The 17,572-nt window shown below is 34.0% G+C and overlaps 3 protein-coding genes across 10 annotated transcripts; all 3 read right to left on the bottom strand.

Moving 5' to 3' along the window:
- Window positions 1-1,036: 1,036 nt before the first annotated feature.
- On the bottom strand, window positions 1,037-3,289 carry LOC145934263 (uncharacterized). The gene has a single exon (XM_083034628.1). It carries the CDS (start codon window positions 3,287-3,289, stop codon window positions 1,037-1,039), a length of 2,253 nt encoding a protein of 750 aa, XP_082890754.1.
- Window positions 3,290-3,433: 144 nt separating this feature from the next.
- Window positions 3,434-5,086, bottom strand: LOC145934257 (uncharacterized). The gene is made up of 3 exons (XM_083034624.1): window positions 4,990-5,086; window positions 4,528-4,827; window positions 3,434-4,419 (listed from the first exon to the last, which is right to left on the bottom strand). Exons 1-3 carry the CDS (start codon window positions 5,084-5,086, stop codon window positions 3,434-3,436), a joined length of 1,383 nt encoding a protein of 460 aa, XP_082890750.1.
- Window positions 5,087-5,110: 24 nt separating this feature from the next.
- Window positions 5,111-13,542, bottom strand: LOC145937359 (uncharacterized). Of its 8 annotated transcripts, none has more exons than XM_083040419.1 (12): window positions 13,488-13,542; window positions 13,346-13,404; window positions 12,526-13,251; window positions 11,430-11,507; window positions 10,914-11,154; window positions 10,438-10,801; window positions 9,284-9,342; window positions 8,781-8,966; window positions 8,442-8,681; window positions 7,974-8,173; window positions 5,909-7,890; window positions 5,111-5,226 (listed from the first exon to the last, which is right to left on the bottom strand). In XM_083040419.1, exons 11-12 carry the CDS (start codon window positions 6,472-6,474, stop codon window positions 5,220-5,222), a joined length of 573 nt encoding a protein of 190 aa, XP_082896545.1. In that variant the 5' UTR covers window positions 6,475-7,890; window positions 7,974-8,173; window positions 8,442-8,681; window positions 8,781-8,966; window positions 9,284-9,342; window positions 10,438-10,801; window positions 10,914-11,154; window positions 11,430-11,507; window positions 12,526-13,251; window positions 13,346-13,404; window positions 13,488-13,542; the 3' UTR covers window positions 5,111-5,219. The 8 variants fall into 8 exon arrangements, with proteins under 8 accessions (XP_082896545.1, XP_082896540.1, XP_082896502.1 ...); XM_083040414.1 differs by lacking the exon at window positions 5,111-5,226 and adding an exon at window positions 5,433-5,547; XM_083040376.1 differs by lacking the exon at window positions 5,111-5,226 and having other exon boundaries at window positions 5,559-7,890.
- Window positions 13,543-17,572: the final 4,030 nt, after the last annotated feature.

The raw sequence follows: 17,572 nt of genomic DNA, 5'->3' as shown, positions 1-17,572 counted from the left end.
AGCAGTGGTATCAACGCAGAGTACTAAATGATGACTTCTGTACAATGTGTTTAAACATTAAATCTGTCTCACAGATAGAGTTTTCCTCCTGTCACATCCCAGGTTCCATAGAAAGAATTTCGAACTCGTTATAAATATTTTGCTCGATAACGGGTATCCAGTGCAGTATATCTTTGATACAATTAACGAAAGATTGAAATTTCTGTTCGCGAAATTTAAGGAGAAAAATAATTCTTCTCTAAGTAATAATGACACAAGCAAAAAAGAACAGCTTCCAACCACTTTCTTTAACATTCCGTATGTCCCTGGCATTTCCGAGCAATTTAGTCGTGCAATTCGAGACTTGGATACAAAAATATCATATACCGGTATCAATAAGCTCAACAAGTTTATTAAAGTGCATAAAGATAGCTTGCCGAAAGAGCTTCACACGAACGTTGTATACAAGATCTCCTGCAATAATTGTGACGCTTCTTATGTCGGTCAAACGCGCCGTTTCCTAAAAACGAGAACAAGCGAACACCGCAACTACATCAATAGAAACACGACGCAGCGCTCGGTCATAACAGACCATAGACTTCTAAACCATGAGTTTGATTGGAACAGCGTGGAGATCCTGGATGAGGAGCCGATTCTAGGGAAAAGACTCGTGTCCGAAATGATTCACATTAAATTACAAAAAAATTGCATCAATTTACAAAATGACACGGAGCGTTTAGACCATATATTGTGTAATTTCAATTTTTAAATTTTTAGGGTGCTGATTTTTAACTATACATTTCACTCGAAATACTTGGAAATATATTTATTGCTCTGTCTGTACAGGAATTTCGCTTTCTCACGCTGTCAATCACTTCTTCTTCTTCTTCCGAATTCGCTCGCCATTATACCGAAATCCCTACTCGTGGGTTGTCCCCACTCGTCGTTTGATGTGCGCAAATATAATATAAAATTGATTCTCGCGCAGGCTGAGGCCTACCTCGCGTCTCATATACAATACTCAACATCCCGCCCACCAATTAATGTCAATTAATTATTACATTGCATCATTCATTGGATCAGTAATCGGTAATTTACACAATTTTGTGATTGCTCGTTTGCACGTTCCATTGGCGACTTTTAACGTTACGACGCGAACCTTATTGTCCGCACCTGCGTGAATTTCAATTACCTTTCCTAATTTCCATTTTAATGGCGGTAAATTATTTTCTTGAATTAAAACAATGTCGTCGATTTTTAAGTTAGTTGTTTCACGCTTCCATTTAGTTTTCCCTTGCAATGAAGTCAAATATTCCTTGCTCCAACGACGCCAAAAGTCTTGCGTAATTTTTTGTACTAACTGCCAACGGTCAAGCCGATTCATTGATATATCCGTTATATCTACATCGGCGATTGTTATTAATGATTCTCCAATAATGAAATAACCCGGTGTTAACGGCAAGAGGTCTGTGGGAGTTGACGGCATTTGAGAGATTGGCCTTGAATTCAAACAGGCTTCGATTTGTACTAATATTGTTGTTAGTTCTTCAAACGTTAATAGATTTTGACCAATGACTCGTTTTAAATGGTGCTTACAAGATTTTACACCCGCTTCCCACAAACCCCCCATGTGAGGCGACGATGGCGGTATAAATTTCCATTCAATGTTATTTGGAGCAAGGAATTCATCGTGAATATCTCTCGAATTCTTCTCGACAGCTAATCGTATTTCGTAAAGTTCGTTTCGCGCTCCTACAAAGTTAGTCGCATTATCGCAAAAAATCCGCTGTGGACATCCGCGACGTCCTACAAAGCGTCTAAGCGCCGCTAGAAATGCACTTGAAGTCAGATCGCTCACGGCCTCGAGATGTATTGCCTTCGTTGCGAAACAGACGAACAATGATATGTAAGACTTAGTTGTTTTTCTACCGCGACCTCGATTTAATAACGTTATGATAGGTCCGGCGAAATCGATTCCTGTTACAAAAAATGGACGTTTAGGGATGACTCGATCTGATGGTAACTGTCCCATTATCTGTGATAATGTCTTCGGGTTGTTGCGAAAACAATTCCTACATTCATGCACCGTCTTTCTCGCAATATTTCTTCCCTTGAGCGGCCAATATTTCTCGCGAATTGTATATAACAGCATTTGCGGACCCGCATGTAATGTTCGACGATGCTCCCGCTCGAATAACAATCGCGTAAACCTACTCTCGGATGGCAGAAGGACAGGATGCTTGGTGTCGAATGTCGCAATTGAACGTTGAATTCTGCCGCCCACCCTGAAGAGTCCGTCATTATCAATAAATGGACTGAGCGGCAATATTTTACTTGTAGATCTTATTTGTTTAGTCGCCTTAAGATCGGATAACTCGTTTGCAAAATAAATTCTCTGAGTTTCTAGAATCAATAGTTGATTTGCCTTATGAATCTCGTCTATTGAGATATTATCGTATCTACGTTGATTTTGATTTATTCTACAATTAAATATAAATCGTAAAACTCTTGATAGAATGCGTTCGATCTTAATTAACGAAGAGTAGCTATTCAAGATATGTAGAACAACGTGTTTTGACTCATTAACATTTAATAATGCATTCACTTCCGATTTATATTCGGTTTTAACAATATTGATCTCGCGTTGAGATAAATTTATCGATTGTGATTCATTGTGCAAATAATCATCGAATCTCGACAACCAAGCAGGACCCTCCCACCAGAGTTTATAATTTTGTAATTTTTCGAGACTCGTACCTTGCGATATCAAATCGGCCGGATTATCTTCGCTTCTGACATGACGCCAGTGTAATTGCAGGAGCGTCGATTTAATTTCCGCTGTTCTATTCGCTACGAACGTCTTTTGCCGCGATGGATCGCCGCTTATCCATGCTAGCGCTATCGTTGAATCACTCCACGCGAATAATTTATCAATTTTAATTCTTAGAGCTCTCAAAACATTCTTGACGAGTCGTGTCAAAACAACGGCGCCGCAAAGATCAAGTCTAGGTAAAGTAGTCGTTTTGTTTTTTGTCGGCGCAACTCGTGATTTGGAGCAAAGCAAGGCGCAGCTAACTCTGTTATCGCTTTCAGCCGTTTGTAAGTATACGCACGCTCCATAAGCCCTCATTGACGCGTCACAAAAGGCGTGCAGAAAAAATCGATCAACATTATTTGCTGAGACAACCCTACGCGGAATTTCGATTGAATTTATATCCTTTAAATCGTTTACATAATCGTTCCATGCTTGTTGAAGATCGCTTGTTAACGGATCGTCCCAGTCTAAATTTGCCGACCAAGTCTCTTGCATAATTATTTTTGCTCTAATTAAAATAGGACTAATTAAACCCAATGGATCGAACAATTTGGAAATGTTTGATAGTACTTCCCGTTTTGTTTCGCATAAATTTCTTGTTATTTTTATAGAAAATTTAAAAATATCTTGCTCGGGCTGTCAATTTAAACCGAGCGTTTTTGCATTAATTATATCGTTCGCTTCGCTAGTTACATTCAGTGATTCGCTCGCTCGCTCGTCCGCTTGCAAATTATTTAGAACTCTTTTACAATTTGAACGCCATTTGTGAGATTCAAATCCACCGCTGTTTAATAATTGTTTCAATTGATTAATCAATTCAATCGGTTCAGTCTCACAACCACTTCCGGTAATAATATCGTCCACGTATAAATCATTTAATAAAATTTTAGAAGCTTCTTCGAATTCTTTACTTGCTTGACTCGCCAAATGCCTAACGCATCGTATCGCTAAAAATGGAGCACAGGCTAATCCGTACGTAACAGTATTAAGTCTGAACTCCTGTATAGGCTCATCTATTGAAAATCGCCACAATATTCTTTGATAGTCCCGATCGTCGTTATGTATTAAAATTTGTCTGTACATCTTTTTTAAATCGGCGGTAATTGCAATTGCGTGTAATCGGAACCGTAAGATTATATCTATTATATTGTCCTGTAATTTCGCGCCGACCATTAGCGTCTCATTTAACGAGATGCCCGATGCTGTCTTTGCCGAACCGTCAAATACTACGCGCAATTTTGTGGTAATGCTAGATTCGCGCAACACGCCGTGATGCGGCAAATAGATCGGACTTATCGCATTCGAATTTTCTGTTACCTTAGACATGTGATTCAATTGGAGGTATTCTCGCATAAATTCAGAATATCGCTCGTGAAATAATTTATTATTTTGAAATTTGCGCTCCAAATATTTGAACCGTTTCATTGCTATGTCTCTCGAGTTACCGAGTTCCCCCTTGCTTTCTCGAAAAGGTAATCTGACAATAAACCTTCCTGATGTGTTTCGACTCACGGTGTTTATAAATTGATTCTCCGCTTTGCGTTCTTCGGTTGACATCATAATATTTTGATCGATCGGATATTCTTCCAATTCCCAAAATCTTAATAATGTGTCGTTAATAGAGTCTTGTCGAATTGATAAACAAGTATAACCGTTAAATGACAAACCGTTATTAATATGATCGGAAATTAAATATTCCGGTAATGATCCTGCTATTAACTACCCGAATTTACTATTTTGCAGGGTAAATAAATCGTCGCGAAGTTCAATTTTTTCGGATTCTAGTAATTTGAAAAATAACTCGCTGCCTATTAAAACATCGATATTATTTGGATTGTAAAACAAAGGATCTGCTAGCTTCAGATTCTTCGGAATCGGCAACTGAGAGACTTGAATCGAACATGATGGCAATTGCTTTGTTATTCTTGGCACTACCAGACAATATAATTTTGCTGAAAATTCAGATGTTCGTGATTGTACCTGCAACTGACAACCATGCTCGATTACGCAGTTCATTGTGTTTAGACCGTTAACTGATTCGTAAATATTATCTAGTTTTATTCCTAACTTTTTACACGCTGCTGACGTGATAAAATTTGTTTCGCTTGCGCTATCTAATAATACTCGTAATTTATAAATATAATTATTTCGCCCGGTAACGTTTACAATAGCAGTTGACATAAGAACTCGCTTACGATTCGTATCGCCTTGCACGTGATGAACCGCTGGGCCGCTCGATGTATCGCTTGATGATCCATAAACAGCTGAGACCTCTTGTTTTGAATTTGCCATCTCCTTGGTGAGATGACATAATGTGTTGTGAGCCTTTCCGCACTTTCGACATGAACTCGATTTGCACCTGGCTACTAGATGATCGTTGCGGAGGCAGTTAATGGATAGCTTCAGTTGTTTTACTGTCTCAATTCTATTTTCTACGGGCAAATTTAAAAATTGATTACAGTGATAAATCAAATATTGGCCTTGACAAATATAACATCGGCGTCCTTGATTTGTAGTAGCTAATGTTGTTTTGCCTTGAATTCTCGAATTAAATGATTGCTTTTTGTTACCGTCGACCTTATCATTGTTATGATTCCTTGACCTAATTTCTCCAACACCTTCGCTTAAGGAAGCTCGTTCTAATACGTGGCACCGTCGTTGTAAAAAGTCCATTATATTATCCGTCGTGGGATTTTCCAGAGTTTGTACATGTTCTTCCTAGCGTCGTTTCGTGGCTTGATCTAAATTCTTTTCTATTAAATAAATTATTAATAGGGAGATTAATCTCCCCGGCTTTCGGTCGGGGATTTCATCGATTGTAAAACTCGGAGATGTTTTTGTACATGATCCACGAGATCTCGAATGGCTCCGGCAGACTCGCGAGGTACGCGTGGCAGCTCGAATAAACATTGAATGTGTCGTTTGCGAATAACCTTGTCATCCTCGTATCGTTTTTTTAATAACTCCCATGCGACAATATAATTTTGATCAGAAATTTCGATTGATTCTATTACTTTTGCTGCAGCACCGCTTAATGAACCGACTAAATACTGGTGCTTTTGTACATTTGATAGATCGCTATCATGAATTAATGTTTTAAAAGTATCAGCATACCTTTTCCATTCTTCGATTGCTCCGTTGAATGTAGGTAATTTGAGGATCGGCAGTTTCACGTGCGGTTCTCGTGGTGTGCCTGCTGATCGTACGCTTAATCGTTCTAACATTTGTTCTTGATGTTCCAGTATCCGTGTTAGAGCATCAATACTTGTATTATTTGTCTGCTCCGTGAGCTGGGGCATGAGAATCATCTGCTGCTCCAAGATTCGTGCCAACACACTTTCACTCGTTTGACTGCCGCCGCTGGTAGTAGCCTGGGCTGTGGGTTGCAATTCCTCGAGCATTTTTATCAACAATGCTCTCGCTGCCAAATATCGGTCATCGAACTCCGTTTCCTCCGACACATCTCGCTCATTGGATTCGTCTTCCGAAATTACTGTTGAAATTTGCTGTGCGATTGCTTGAAATTTACCATGTATTTTTTCCAAACTATGCAAACGTAGTTCGATTTCCTCCTTCGTGGTTGATTCTGGGTCGTTCTTTATGCGATTCAGAAAATTTTCTGTTGCTGTTAATTTTGCTTTAATTGCTCCTCTCTGTCTTCTTAATTGCTCCGCGGTCATCTTGTTAATTAATCGTCGCGCAAAATTTCACTTAAAACCGTTGAAATCGACGTGTACATTTACTGTCCTTGTAATACTTGAATTCCTCGAAGAATAACTGCAAAGGTCACGTCAACACGCAGCCTAATGGCGAATATATCGGTTCGCTATTGTTCTTGATTAAGTTTGATCTGATCGACGCGTGATTAACAGATTTTTGACTACAAGTATTCGTTTAATTTAAATGCAAAATTGTGATTATTTAACGCAGTTTAATCGATCCACATAGTACGAATAAATTATTGATCGGAAATTGTTTCACCGAGTTACTCGCACACGCGGATCCGGCTCGAAGGACCATAAATATGTGTAATTTCAATTTTTAAATTTTTAAGGTGCTGATTTTTAACTATACATTTCACTCGAAATACTTGGAAATATATTTATTGCTCTGTCTGTACAGGAATTTCGCTTTCTCACGCTGTCAATCACTTCTTCTTCTTCTTCCGAATTCGCTCGCAATTATACCGAAATCCCTACTCGTGGGTTGTCCCCACTCGTCGTTTAATGTGCGCAAATATAATATAAAATTGATTCTCGCGCAGGCTGAGGCCTACCTCGCGTCTCATATACAATACTCAACATATATATTTCCCGATGATAGAAAATATGTATAATATCTAAAGCGAAGCGGGCGCTCATTTATCATCTATTTTCTGTCGACCTCATTCTGTGTTTATATTATTGTCTCGATCTCATCTTTCCATTTAAAGACCAGTCGCGATGTATCGTAACAAGGGCGATTATATGTACGTTCCCGTAGGCCTCTGTGTTTTTTTAGCATCGGTAAGTTGCCTCTTTCTTTCGTGTTTCTTTGCTAGCTCGATCAACTTTTCCTTAATCAACACAGGTTTGCAACAATATGCATTTACAAACGTTCTCTTTCCGTTTGGTAACGATGAGAGGTGACGCTGTTGCGATTATACATTGGCTGCGGGGCCCTTCGCCGTTTTTTGCCGCACGATCCTTATGCATCTTTTGAATCATTCTTCTTTCTTTTATGTACGTATTGATTTTATCTTTAATTTTAATTATTCTCTATCTCAAGTTGGTCCTCCTTTTCATTAGAATTATACTACATTTCTGTTTACCATCTCCTCACCGTTTTTTGTTAAATAATTTTTTGCCATTTTTTCAATTTTTTATTTTTATTTTTATTTTATGTTTGTACAGTTTACTGAAGATGGCCCGAATCAGGGACCGAAACGTTTGAATAAATTAATTTTTTAACTCTAAGTTCGTTTCTTCTTTTTTTGTCGCGCTTCTATCCGCGCTCGGCTCTTATTAGCCCGTTTATCTATTAATTTTGAATAGTCAGAGCCTTGATAGTATATGTTTATTATTAAACATTAAACATGCAAAATCGCAATGTAATCCCTAAAAAGTGAACAATAAGTGTGAACATATAAGTTATATAAATACTTAAATACATATAGATATACTTCAACTAATTTACTAACTTCGTCTCGTGAAATTAGTTCATTGCTGAAGGTGAGACCTGGCATGACTCCTCGTTTCTTTAGCCAGAAGATTGCAGCGAAACTGCCACTGAAGAAGATACCTTCGACCGCCGCGAATGCGATGATTGATCCAATTTAATGCTCAATTAGCCTTCTTTCCCACGCAAGGAAGCGTCTCGATTGCATTAAATAAGAAATCTCTGCAAATAAAATTATGGCATTAATGCATTTAATTGAATTAAAATCGTTAATTTAAATAATAAAATAGTAGATATAAATAAATATAACAAATAATGTATATAACAATATATAATAATTATGTTAGTAATATTAATTATGCAATCTTTTTATATAATTGAAATAAAATCGTCAAAAAACAACATTATATATATCAAGGTAACTGTACTAATACATATTTATGTACATGTGCTGAGATAACTACAAAATATTGCCAACTATAGTACTTGCTTTTCTTTCTGATCAGAAATGTAAGTTTCGATGAGCAAGGAATACATCTCAAAGTGAATATTCTCTGTGGCTATCTGGAAGCCATAGAAACAACGCGCTTCCGCGATTTTCACCTCTTGACTGAATCTCTCAATCAGATTCTCATTAACGATTCCATCGAAAGCAGCAAAAAACGCCAAAACATGAGATAAAATATCTTTCGTCAGAATTAAGCTTCTCCTCCCAGTATTTTTTATCCAACTGTAAAAAGTTAATAAATTATAGAAAATTTAAAGCAAAATTCATTAAACTTTATTTGTATTTCTTTGAGAAAAAATTTATTACAGCGCAATAATTTACCTTGTAAAGAGGTACTTCCTCTATGGTCCAAAAGGATGCCACAGCCTTCTTATACATGTTCCAGATATCAGGAAATTACATGGGAAAAATTATAAAGCAATTTGGGCCTTCCTGAAGTAGTGGTTTCAATTCCGGACTGAACTCTTCCTTCAGTTGTATCTTTCGCACAGCTTTTGTTTTGGAAAGCTATAAAAATTTATATATAATAAATATTTTAATTAATGGAATTTCAATACAAAATAAAATATAATAAAAATAAATTTAAGAAATATTTTTTTTTTTTTTAGCGACTTTTCGGACCTATATTTTTCTCGCCTATTTTCCCGTTGTAAAGTTCGAGGATTATGAATTGATGGAACTTAGTAATCTCAAACCAAGAGATACAGTTCTAAAAATTAGAATTAATTTTCGTGCTTGGCTCTATTGGTCGTTTTAAAAAATCATATTTATTTATTATATAATAAAAATATTGAAATCATATATAGTAATGAAATTATGTTTACTCCATTTTTTAATCCATGGTCCTGAGATATAGTTGGTGATATGATTTCTTTGGTGATATCTGCAAAAAAAAAAAAAGATCACAATTAATCTAAACTTAATAAAATAATATAATCTAAATAAATTCTCTTTAACAAAAAAAGATTATTAATAATGGGGTAATAATTTCCATTGTAATATCCATTTCTTTAATCATTTATTATATTATTCACATAATTACTAATAACTCAATGAAATCTTTGCATAATTCAAACACCGTATTTAAATATTTTTTGAAGAAAATAGTATGTTATATATTTTTTTTTTGTGAAATTAATTGAAACAAATTGTTTCTGAGCAAATGTGACATTTCAGTGATAAAATAATCAATAAAATCATAAAAGATTTCATATTAAGAAATATATTGAATATCGAATTCAGATATGCTTATTATATTCTAGACTAAATAACATTCAGAATTGTAGATTGTGTGGATTGTACTTGTATGGAATAGCAAACCGTAATATATTTATTTGTTATAAATTCAAAGTTAAGTGCCAATCAGAGCTTCGATATATGTATATGGTACCAAAAAATATTAACCTAAACAAGTACTAATCGATGAGAAAATTCTGTAGTAAATTGATCATAGAAAATTGTCTACCTCTTCATTCTAGGTTATTGATGGCATTAAGTTCAACATCATGAATATATCTAATGCTAAAACATTCTGATGAAAAAGCTGCATATTCTGAGTAATTCTGAGCTTGAAAGTCAAAACACAGGTACATGGGTATCTGTACATGTATATGTGTATGTGTGATGTTTAAAAATATTGCATTTGTACATTAAATAAACTTGTGTTTTTCTTATATAATTGTTATTATTAATTGTTATATTATTATTAAATATATATAGTATTTTTTTTTTGCTTCAAAACATATTTTTTTTCCCCGAATTATTTAATAAACAGTAGATTTATATATACTTTCATATTGACACGTGTTCAATATTGATTGTGTTGTCAAAAAAAAACTTGACAGAAGAAATATAGGATGCGGTAGAAAGAGGAAAACGTGATTCTGTAGAAAAACGAAAAGAGAAGATGCGGATAGGAAAAAGCAGTGTGCAGTGTACTCTTGAAATAATATATAACGAATACGCGATTATAACTCACGTGTGACGACACATTCTCGAGGTGCTTGCGAACATTCTCCTTAGTGGATTCGTGCAACGCCATCGTATATTCGTTCGCCATTATTTCGTATATTATTTCGGTAGTCGTAGAGTTTCCAGCAACGACGGACAGCTCCCAGTTTTTTCCCAGTTTCAGCGAAGGCGAGGCAAGGGCAGGAAGGAAGTTCACATTACGTGGTAAAATTATATCGATTGGGGCGTCTCATTGGCCTCTCCCGCCAGTGTTTCGCGCCCAAACGTCATCCGCCAATCAGCTGATCGCGCCTTGCCGCCAAATCCCGGCAATTTTCATATATTTCGTCTTTTTCTTCCTTCTCGTTGCGGTGCGTTCAAAAATCCAATTTCTGTGGAAATACATAATGTTAATCATAGACATATAAACATAAGACTGCTTATAAGGTAGTGGAGCCCTAATTTGGGGCATCCTCTTTACGAAAAAGGATAATATGAATTTACTTGTGTGTCTGTCTTCTTCTAAAGAGATTATTAAAGCCGCGCATACTGGTGCGCAGATTACGTTCACATTACGTGTAAAATTATCTCGATTGGGGCGTCTCATTGGCCTCTCCCGCCAGTGTTTCGCGCCCAAATGTCATCCGCCAATCAGCTGATCGCGCCTTGCCGCCAAATCCCGGCAATTTTCATATATTTCGTCTTTTTCTTTCTTCTCGTTGCGGTGCGTTCAAAAATCCAATTTCTGTGGAAATACATAATGTTAATCATAGACATATAAACATAAGACTGCTTATAAGGTAGTGGAGCCCTAAAGGCTCATTCAGACAGGACGCGTCAAGCGTCAAGCAGCGAGCAGCAATCATTCAACAACCAATAAGCGAGGTAATATTAGCAATGGCGTAAAAAATATTGCCTCGCTTATTGGTTGCTGCTCGCTGCTTGACGCTTGACGCGTCCTGTCTGAATGAGCCTTAAGTTGGGGCATCCTCTTTACGAAAAAGGATAATATGAATTTACTTGTGTGTCTGTCTTCTTCTAAAGAGATTATTAAAGCCGCGCATACTGGTGCGCAGATTACGTCACAAGTCACGTCCACTAGAAACACACAAGTAAATTCATGCTATCTTTTTCCATCAAGAGGATGCCTCTCCCACTCTACAAGCAATGTGGTAGCATCGAGCGTCGGGCACTGCGCAGAAATTCATTGCGCAGAGCATGTTAAGTGAAATAGATTTTAGCTTTTTGCTGTTAATAATAAAAGAAATTTTTCATATTTAGACTTTGCATTATGATATTTCCGCTTACAAAGCACGTAGAGCAAAAATAAAGACACTTTCATTATATAGTTCGACCTCAATCTATCGATTAAACCTAGTAAAAACTCGATCGCTTCAGCCGTTATTGAGCATCCGAATCTATGACTATCTCGAACTGTCCGATTCGCGTAAAGATACACGGTGCCTCGCTTCTGAGAGTCGGCTTCGCCCTAACTAGGCGCGAGACACTACCGTGTCTCTTGATGAGTTATACAAATACTAATTGAGATCAAAAAATTATATTCTAATATGCACACATTAGTATTAAAAATTAATATATGATATCAATTATATATTCATTTATATATATTTTTGTTATATATTTATAAATTTATTAATGAATATAATAATAAATATATATAATTAATATAATATAAATATATATAATAAATTTAACATATTTTTAATAAATATTCACCTATATTAATTTTTTTATTATATTTATTGTATTTATTAATGACTCACCATATATGTTATTATAGCCGCAAGAAGCTAAAATCTATCTCATATTTGATATCTGTGCAATGATTTTCTACACGCAGACGCTCGACACTCGATGCTACAAATTTTTTATATATAATTATATACATGTAATAATAATATAAAATTATATAGAAATATATAAAATTCTGTATATATATTATTAAGATTTGTATATATATAATTATATATGTAATTTAAAATTATATATAATTATACATACACTTATACAGAATTGTATATATATTTCTATATAATTTTATATTATTATATATATAAAATGTACTTACGATTTTTTTTCTTTTTTTTTAGGTTACCCTTCGGATGAAGAGTTCGATGTGCCTTCAAAACCTCGCCTTTAGATTATATAGAGATACTATTATGTAGACATAAGAGTCTCTATTTCTTTTTTTCTTAAATATAAAATACTTCTTTTCTTAATTTTTCTAATGAAGTTGAAGATGTACTCGAATGTTATCCAGTCTTTGTCCTTAACAGTCTTGATAATATCGATATTCCTTAAGATTTTTCTTGCGATATTCCTTAAGATACTCTTAGTTCTGCATCCTTTACTATTCTTTCCTCGCCATACTTATTGCACTGCCATATAACATGATTCAAATTTTCGCTTTCACCATCGTAATCACATCTAGGATCCTCAATATAATTTTTCTTATATATAGCTAGATAGTGACTCATTAAGATTAAAATGGTTTGCTCTTATTCTATTTATGACACACACAATGTCATAAAATATCTATTTTTATTAAACTTATGAAACCAAAGCTTTTTTCTTTTTCTTTCATAAAATTTTTCAAAATAAAATATTCCTTTATAATTTGCATCTTTAATTAATGAATCCTGTGTCATATAACAAGTAAGTACATTCTAAGTACATTCGCGTTCTAACTGAAATAAAACTTAAATATGCTAGTCACATTCTTCCACTTATCTCATTATTCCTCCTGCAGCGTATCCTCCCAGCCTTCCCACATTTCATCGGGAACCCAAAATTCATTTTCCACTTCGAACACGCGTCTCAACTTAAAAATATCATTATACTTAGATCCGAGGAACTTCTTTTTCTCCCCCCAAAGATACCTTATACGCTTCCTATTCATACGTCGTACAAAGAACCTTTTCCACAGTACAGGTTCATTCTTAATAAAAGTTTCTATTTCCACACGCAATGGATTCTGTAAAATAATAATATTAATAAAAAACACAATATTTACAGTTTTCACAACACATTAATTATAGTTTTTAATATTATACTCACATTTAAAGGAAAAAAATCAAAAAGTTGTAAAAAAAAAAACTCATAATTATATTCAAAATCGAACTCAACAATATTTCTAACTTTACTATTTTTTTCCTTGTTATTTTTCTCCCTCTTGTACCAACTTTTCACTACACGTGCTTAATCACTACTGTGCAGGCGTTTATGGAACAGTACCAGACGACGAAATCAAATCCATCCTCCATCTCCATTGTCTGCGCAGGACAACGCAGGATATCACTTTCGCACGCATATAAAATCTCTGCGTTATATCGTAGAAGCACCCCAAGCTCTTTAAAAGCTCCTTGAAATTAAGAAAGGAGATACTTTCGGTAGTTATTTCGAGTTATTTATGTGGATAATTGATGTGACTGTGATAATTGCATTGATCACAAAAATCAAGAGAATATTTTTTTATTAAAAAATAAGTAAAATTCAGGCAGCTATAAGTTCGGTAGAAATGAACGAAATTTAAATCCAACAAAAGGATTTTAAAGCTTGAAATTTCTACTTTTGAAAGGAGCATTATTTTTTTTGTGTTTCTATTTTTTTGTCTTCTGAGTTTGGTAATTTTTACATAAAGAATACAAGATTTTTACATAAAGAACCACAAGCTAAACAAAATGAGAAATTTTTGTCTTATTTTGAGACCTGTCACTATCTCAAAAAAAATATGCCACAATTTTTGACTTTTCAATGTAAAAACTTAAAGTTTTTTCTACAAAATCTTTTTTTAAAAATGTTTCTAAGATTTTTTAAATTATTGAGTTATCGCGGATTAAGTAAAAAATGAGCATTTTGACTTTGATTGTTCATAACTTCATTAAAAATCGTATCGTAATTTAAAAAAACAGATTCTTAAAACTGAATCTTTGCTCTATCGAACGTATAATTGCCACATTTTCTTAATAACATATAGACATGATTCAAATGGATGAAAATAACGAATAAATAAAATAATAAATAAAAAATAAAAATTAGCAATTTTGTCATTTTTTATTTTGATCCAGAAAAGAATTAAAAGAAGTTGCTTAATTTAAATGGAAAATAAAATTTAATCAACATAAATTGATTTCCAGTGCACTGATGACACTATGTACATACATTGATTCTTTGACTAAGTGTCAGCAAGAACAAAAAAAAATTTGTTTTTGGATCATCTTTAATTGACAAAAATTCATGCATCTTGATTTCTATTTCCATCTTACATTTTCGATAAATCTTTAAAACGATTGAAAAAGAGATAAGGAACAAGGAACGAAAAATCCGTACGTCATGATTTATAATAAAATAGTGCTTATATGATTAAAATAAACTATCGCCGAATAGCGATAGCGATAACGTTTTTCAATTAAATTTTTTGCTTTTTTGAGTTCGGCCAAAAAGTACATCAACTTGTTTTGCATAAATTTGTTTTGTAAATTCATCTATTGAAAATGATTCAAAGGAAGATCGAAAAGTTCAAATCACATAAAAAAGATTTTAAGATAAGTTTGTTGCGCGCCTTTTTTTTTACACATAATTCTTATTAGTCCATTTCTCATCTGAAGTTTTGTATTGATATATTACAGTCTAGTCGCTTTTTTATTATCTTCTTTTATGAATATTTCCTTAGAAACTATAAGCTTCCAAAATATGCATAGGAAAAAAATTATCAATGTAAATCTCTCTGTCATATAATTACAGTTTTTATTAAAAAAAGATCTATTTAAAATTTTTTAATTTTATATTTTATAATACCGGAAGTCTGCTATCCGGAAAACACCGAGCATTTGACAGAAGCGCCGAGCGCCCATTGTTTTGTAATCGTTAAGACCGGAGCACAGATTTTTGCATAACGTATAATGCATAAAGGATTCAACCAATCAGAGTCCTTCATTTCTATTCCCAGGATACAACTGAAAGATTCTGATTAATTGAATCCCTTAAGCGGACAATGTCTACAATAAGAATTTAAGACGAAAGACAAGAAATTAACCAATCACAGTTGAATGTAAGAAGAATAATCGAATATAATTGGTTAATTTCTTATATCTTATGTCTAGGATCGTTGTCCGGCGCCGAAGCCGAGTAGTACTCCTGTATAGACGATCCCCCACCGGGCCGCCTAATAATACGAAAAATCCAGTCGGCGCGTGTAAAAAACCCGTATATAATCAGCATGTCAATACCTACCAATTTCAGGTTGCGCAGTCGCGCATCAAGCCAAATCGTAGAGATGGAGATAGGGTGGAGATACAGCCGCGCGCCGCGCGTCCAGTAAACAAGGACAGATATATTTTCTATCTTTCTCTTATCAAGGCAACGCGCTCACTTTATATGCGTTGAATGAATTTTTACAGCTTTTATTATAGCTTATATTATATATTAAATAAAAATTGATGCTCTATATGCCATAAATATAATGTATATGTATACATGTATATATTATATATATATGTATGTGTGTGTGTGTGTATATATATGTATATATATATAAAATAAAAATAAAAGAATTATATTAATTAAAGCAGTATTTTTTAAATTCAGTAAAATGTCTATAAAAGTATAAGATAAAAAGTAAATATTTTATAAAATGAATTAATTTAATTAATTCAATTTAATTATTTTTTGTATATACTTTACATTTTGAGTCAATATATTTTTTTGCATAAAATATTTAAAATATCTATCTATAATATATATTCTTGATAATTTAAACTTAATGTTTCTATATACGCAGGATCTCGATGAAAAACGTTTAAAGAATAATAATTATAATATTATAATAATTTTAATATATTTTTGAATCGGATGGAAGATGCACAGTGTGGCGAAAAAGAATTGTGAATTGACTTCGATTAATTTGATATTCACTATAAAACTCGGCGGTAGTTCAGTAATGGTATAGGTATAGGGCTATATGAGTGCTGGAGGAGTTACTATTTAATTTTATTGAGGATATAATTAATTATGAAACATAAATTGCCATTTTAAAAATAATCTAGCCGCCAGTGCGGAAAAACTTGGACTCGAAAATTAATGTATTTTCCAACAAGACAACGATTCGAAGCATACAGCTTATAACACTAAAAATTGGCTGTTGTATAATGTACCCCGACAATTGCATTCTTCTCCACAATCACTGGATTTAAATCCCATAGAGCGCATTTGTGCAGTATTCCCGAAAATGCAGTGAGGAAAAGGCAAGCATCGAATCGTGCAAATTTTATTAAAATTTTGAGACGAAATTTCACCTATTGTTACGAAAAATCTCGTTAATTCGATGCCACGAAGACTATAGACAATGATGATCGACTCTAAAGGATACTCGACAAAATATTAATTTTATTTTTTATTATTAAAAAATCAAGCTGTATGAATACTTTTTGTGCCTTTGAATATCATAATTTTTATTATTTTATTGTTTTGAAGTATAAAATATTATAATTTATAAGTTTTGTTGGTAAATCTGTATAAATCTGTATAAAGGTTACACATTTATCTAACTGTGTTTGAATCGGTCTCACCGATTTAAACGCTCTTAGATATATGTAGGGGAAAGTATTCTGAGTAATTCCCCGCAAGAATCAAGTGGCGGTCGGCATTGGTTTAGGATTTAGGAGATAAATGAAAATTTGACACGAAAGTTTGTATACGATGTAATAATGTGTTATTTTTTGACGAAAAAAATCTCTTTATGATCTTTATGTATGGGCGGGGGCTAACCCTTCCCTTCCGTCCTCATCCTCCAAAAAAAGTCTAACCTAACCTAACCCAATCAATGTCCAAGGAATGAATTTTTATTAGTAATACTTCACCCCTTAGTTATAGGTTTGGGTTAGACAAAAAGTGAATCTTGCAAAGTACATGCGTGGACACGTGGGGGTTCCGCCCTCCCTACGGGAGGGCTCCACTTATTATCGGAGAAATAAATAAAAATAATACTGCATGTAAGAACATATATATTTTATCTTCTTTTATAAAGAAGGTGGATAATGTTTTGCCATTATGTAAAAAAATACCTCTATTCGTTCTTTAAATGTAAATTTTCGTTTGAAAAGAAATTCTGCGATATATAACCAGCATAATGTTGTTGCCGAGTA

Source organism: Prenolepis imparis, unplaced genomic scaffold (assembly GCF_030444845.1).
Source record: "Prenolepis imparis isolate NDT839.2.m4 unplaced genomic scaffold, iyPreImpa1.0 SCAF_1, whole genome shotgun sequence".
Lineage (NCBI taxonomy): Eukaryota > Metazoa > Arthropoda > Insecta > Hymenoptera > Formicidae > Prenolepis > Prenolepis imparis.
Note: the sequence above shows the minus strand (reverse complement) of the source record. Positions and strands in the feature narration are given on the sequence as shown.

Coding starts and splice junctions, on each gene's coding strand:
- LOC145934263 (XM_083034628.1), bottom strand. CDS start 3,289: ATGCAAGAGACTTGGTCGGCAAATTTAGACTGGGACGATCCGTTAACA.
- LOC145937359 (XM_083040381.1), bottom strand. CDS start 6,474: ATGACCGCGGAGCAATTAAGAAGACAGAGAGGAGCAATTAAAGCAAAA.
- LOC145934257 (XM_083034624.1), bottom strand. CDS start 5,086: ATGGCAAATTCAAAACAAGAGGTCTCAGCTGTTTATGGATCATCAAGC. Junction 4,828..4,989: donor CGTGCAAGGCGATACGAATC/GTAAGCGAGTTC, acceptor TTTACGAATCAG/TTAACGGTCTAAACACAATG. Junction 4,420..4,527: donor TTTATTTACCCTGCAAAATA/GTAAATTCGGGT, acceptor CAATTCGACAAG/ACTCTATTAACGACACATTA.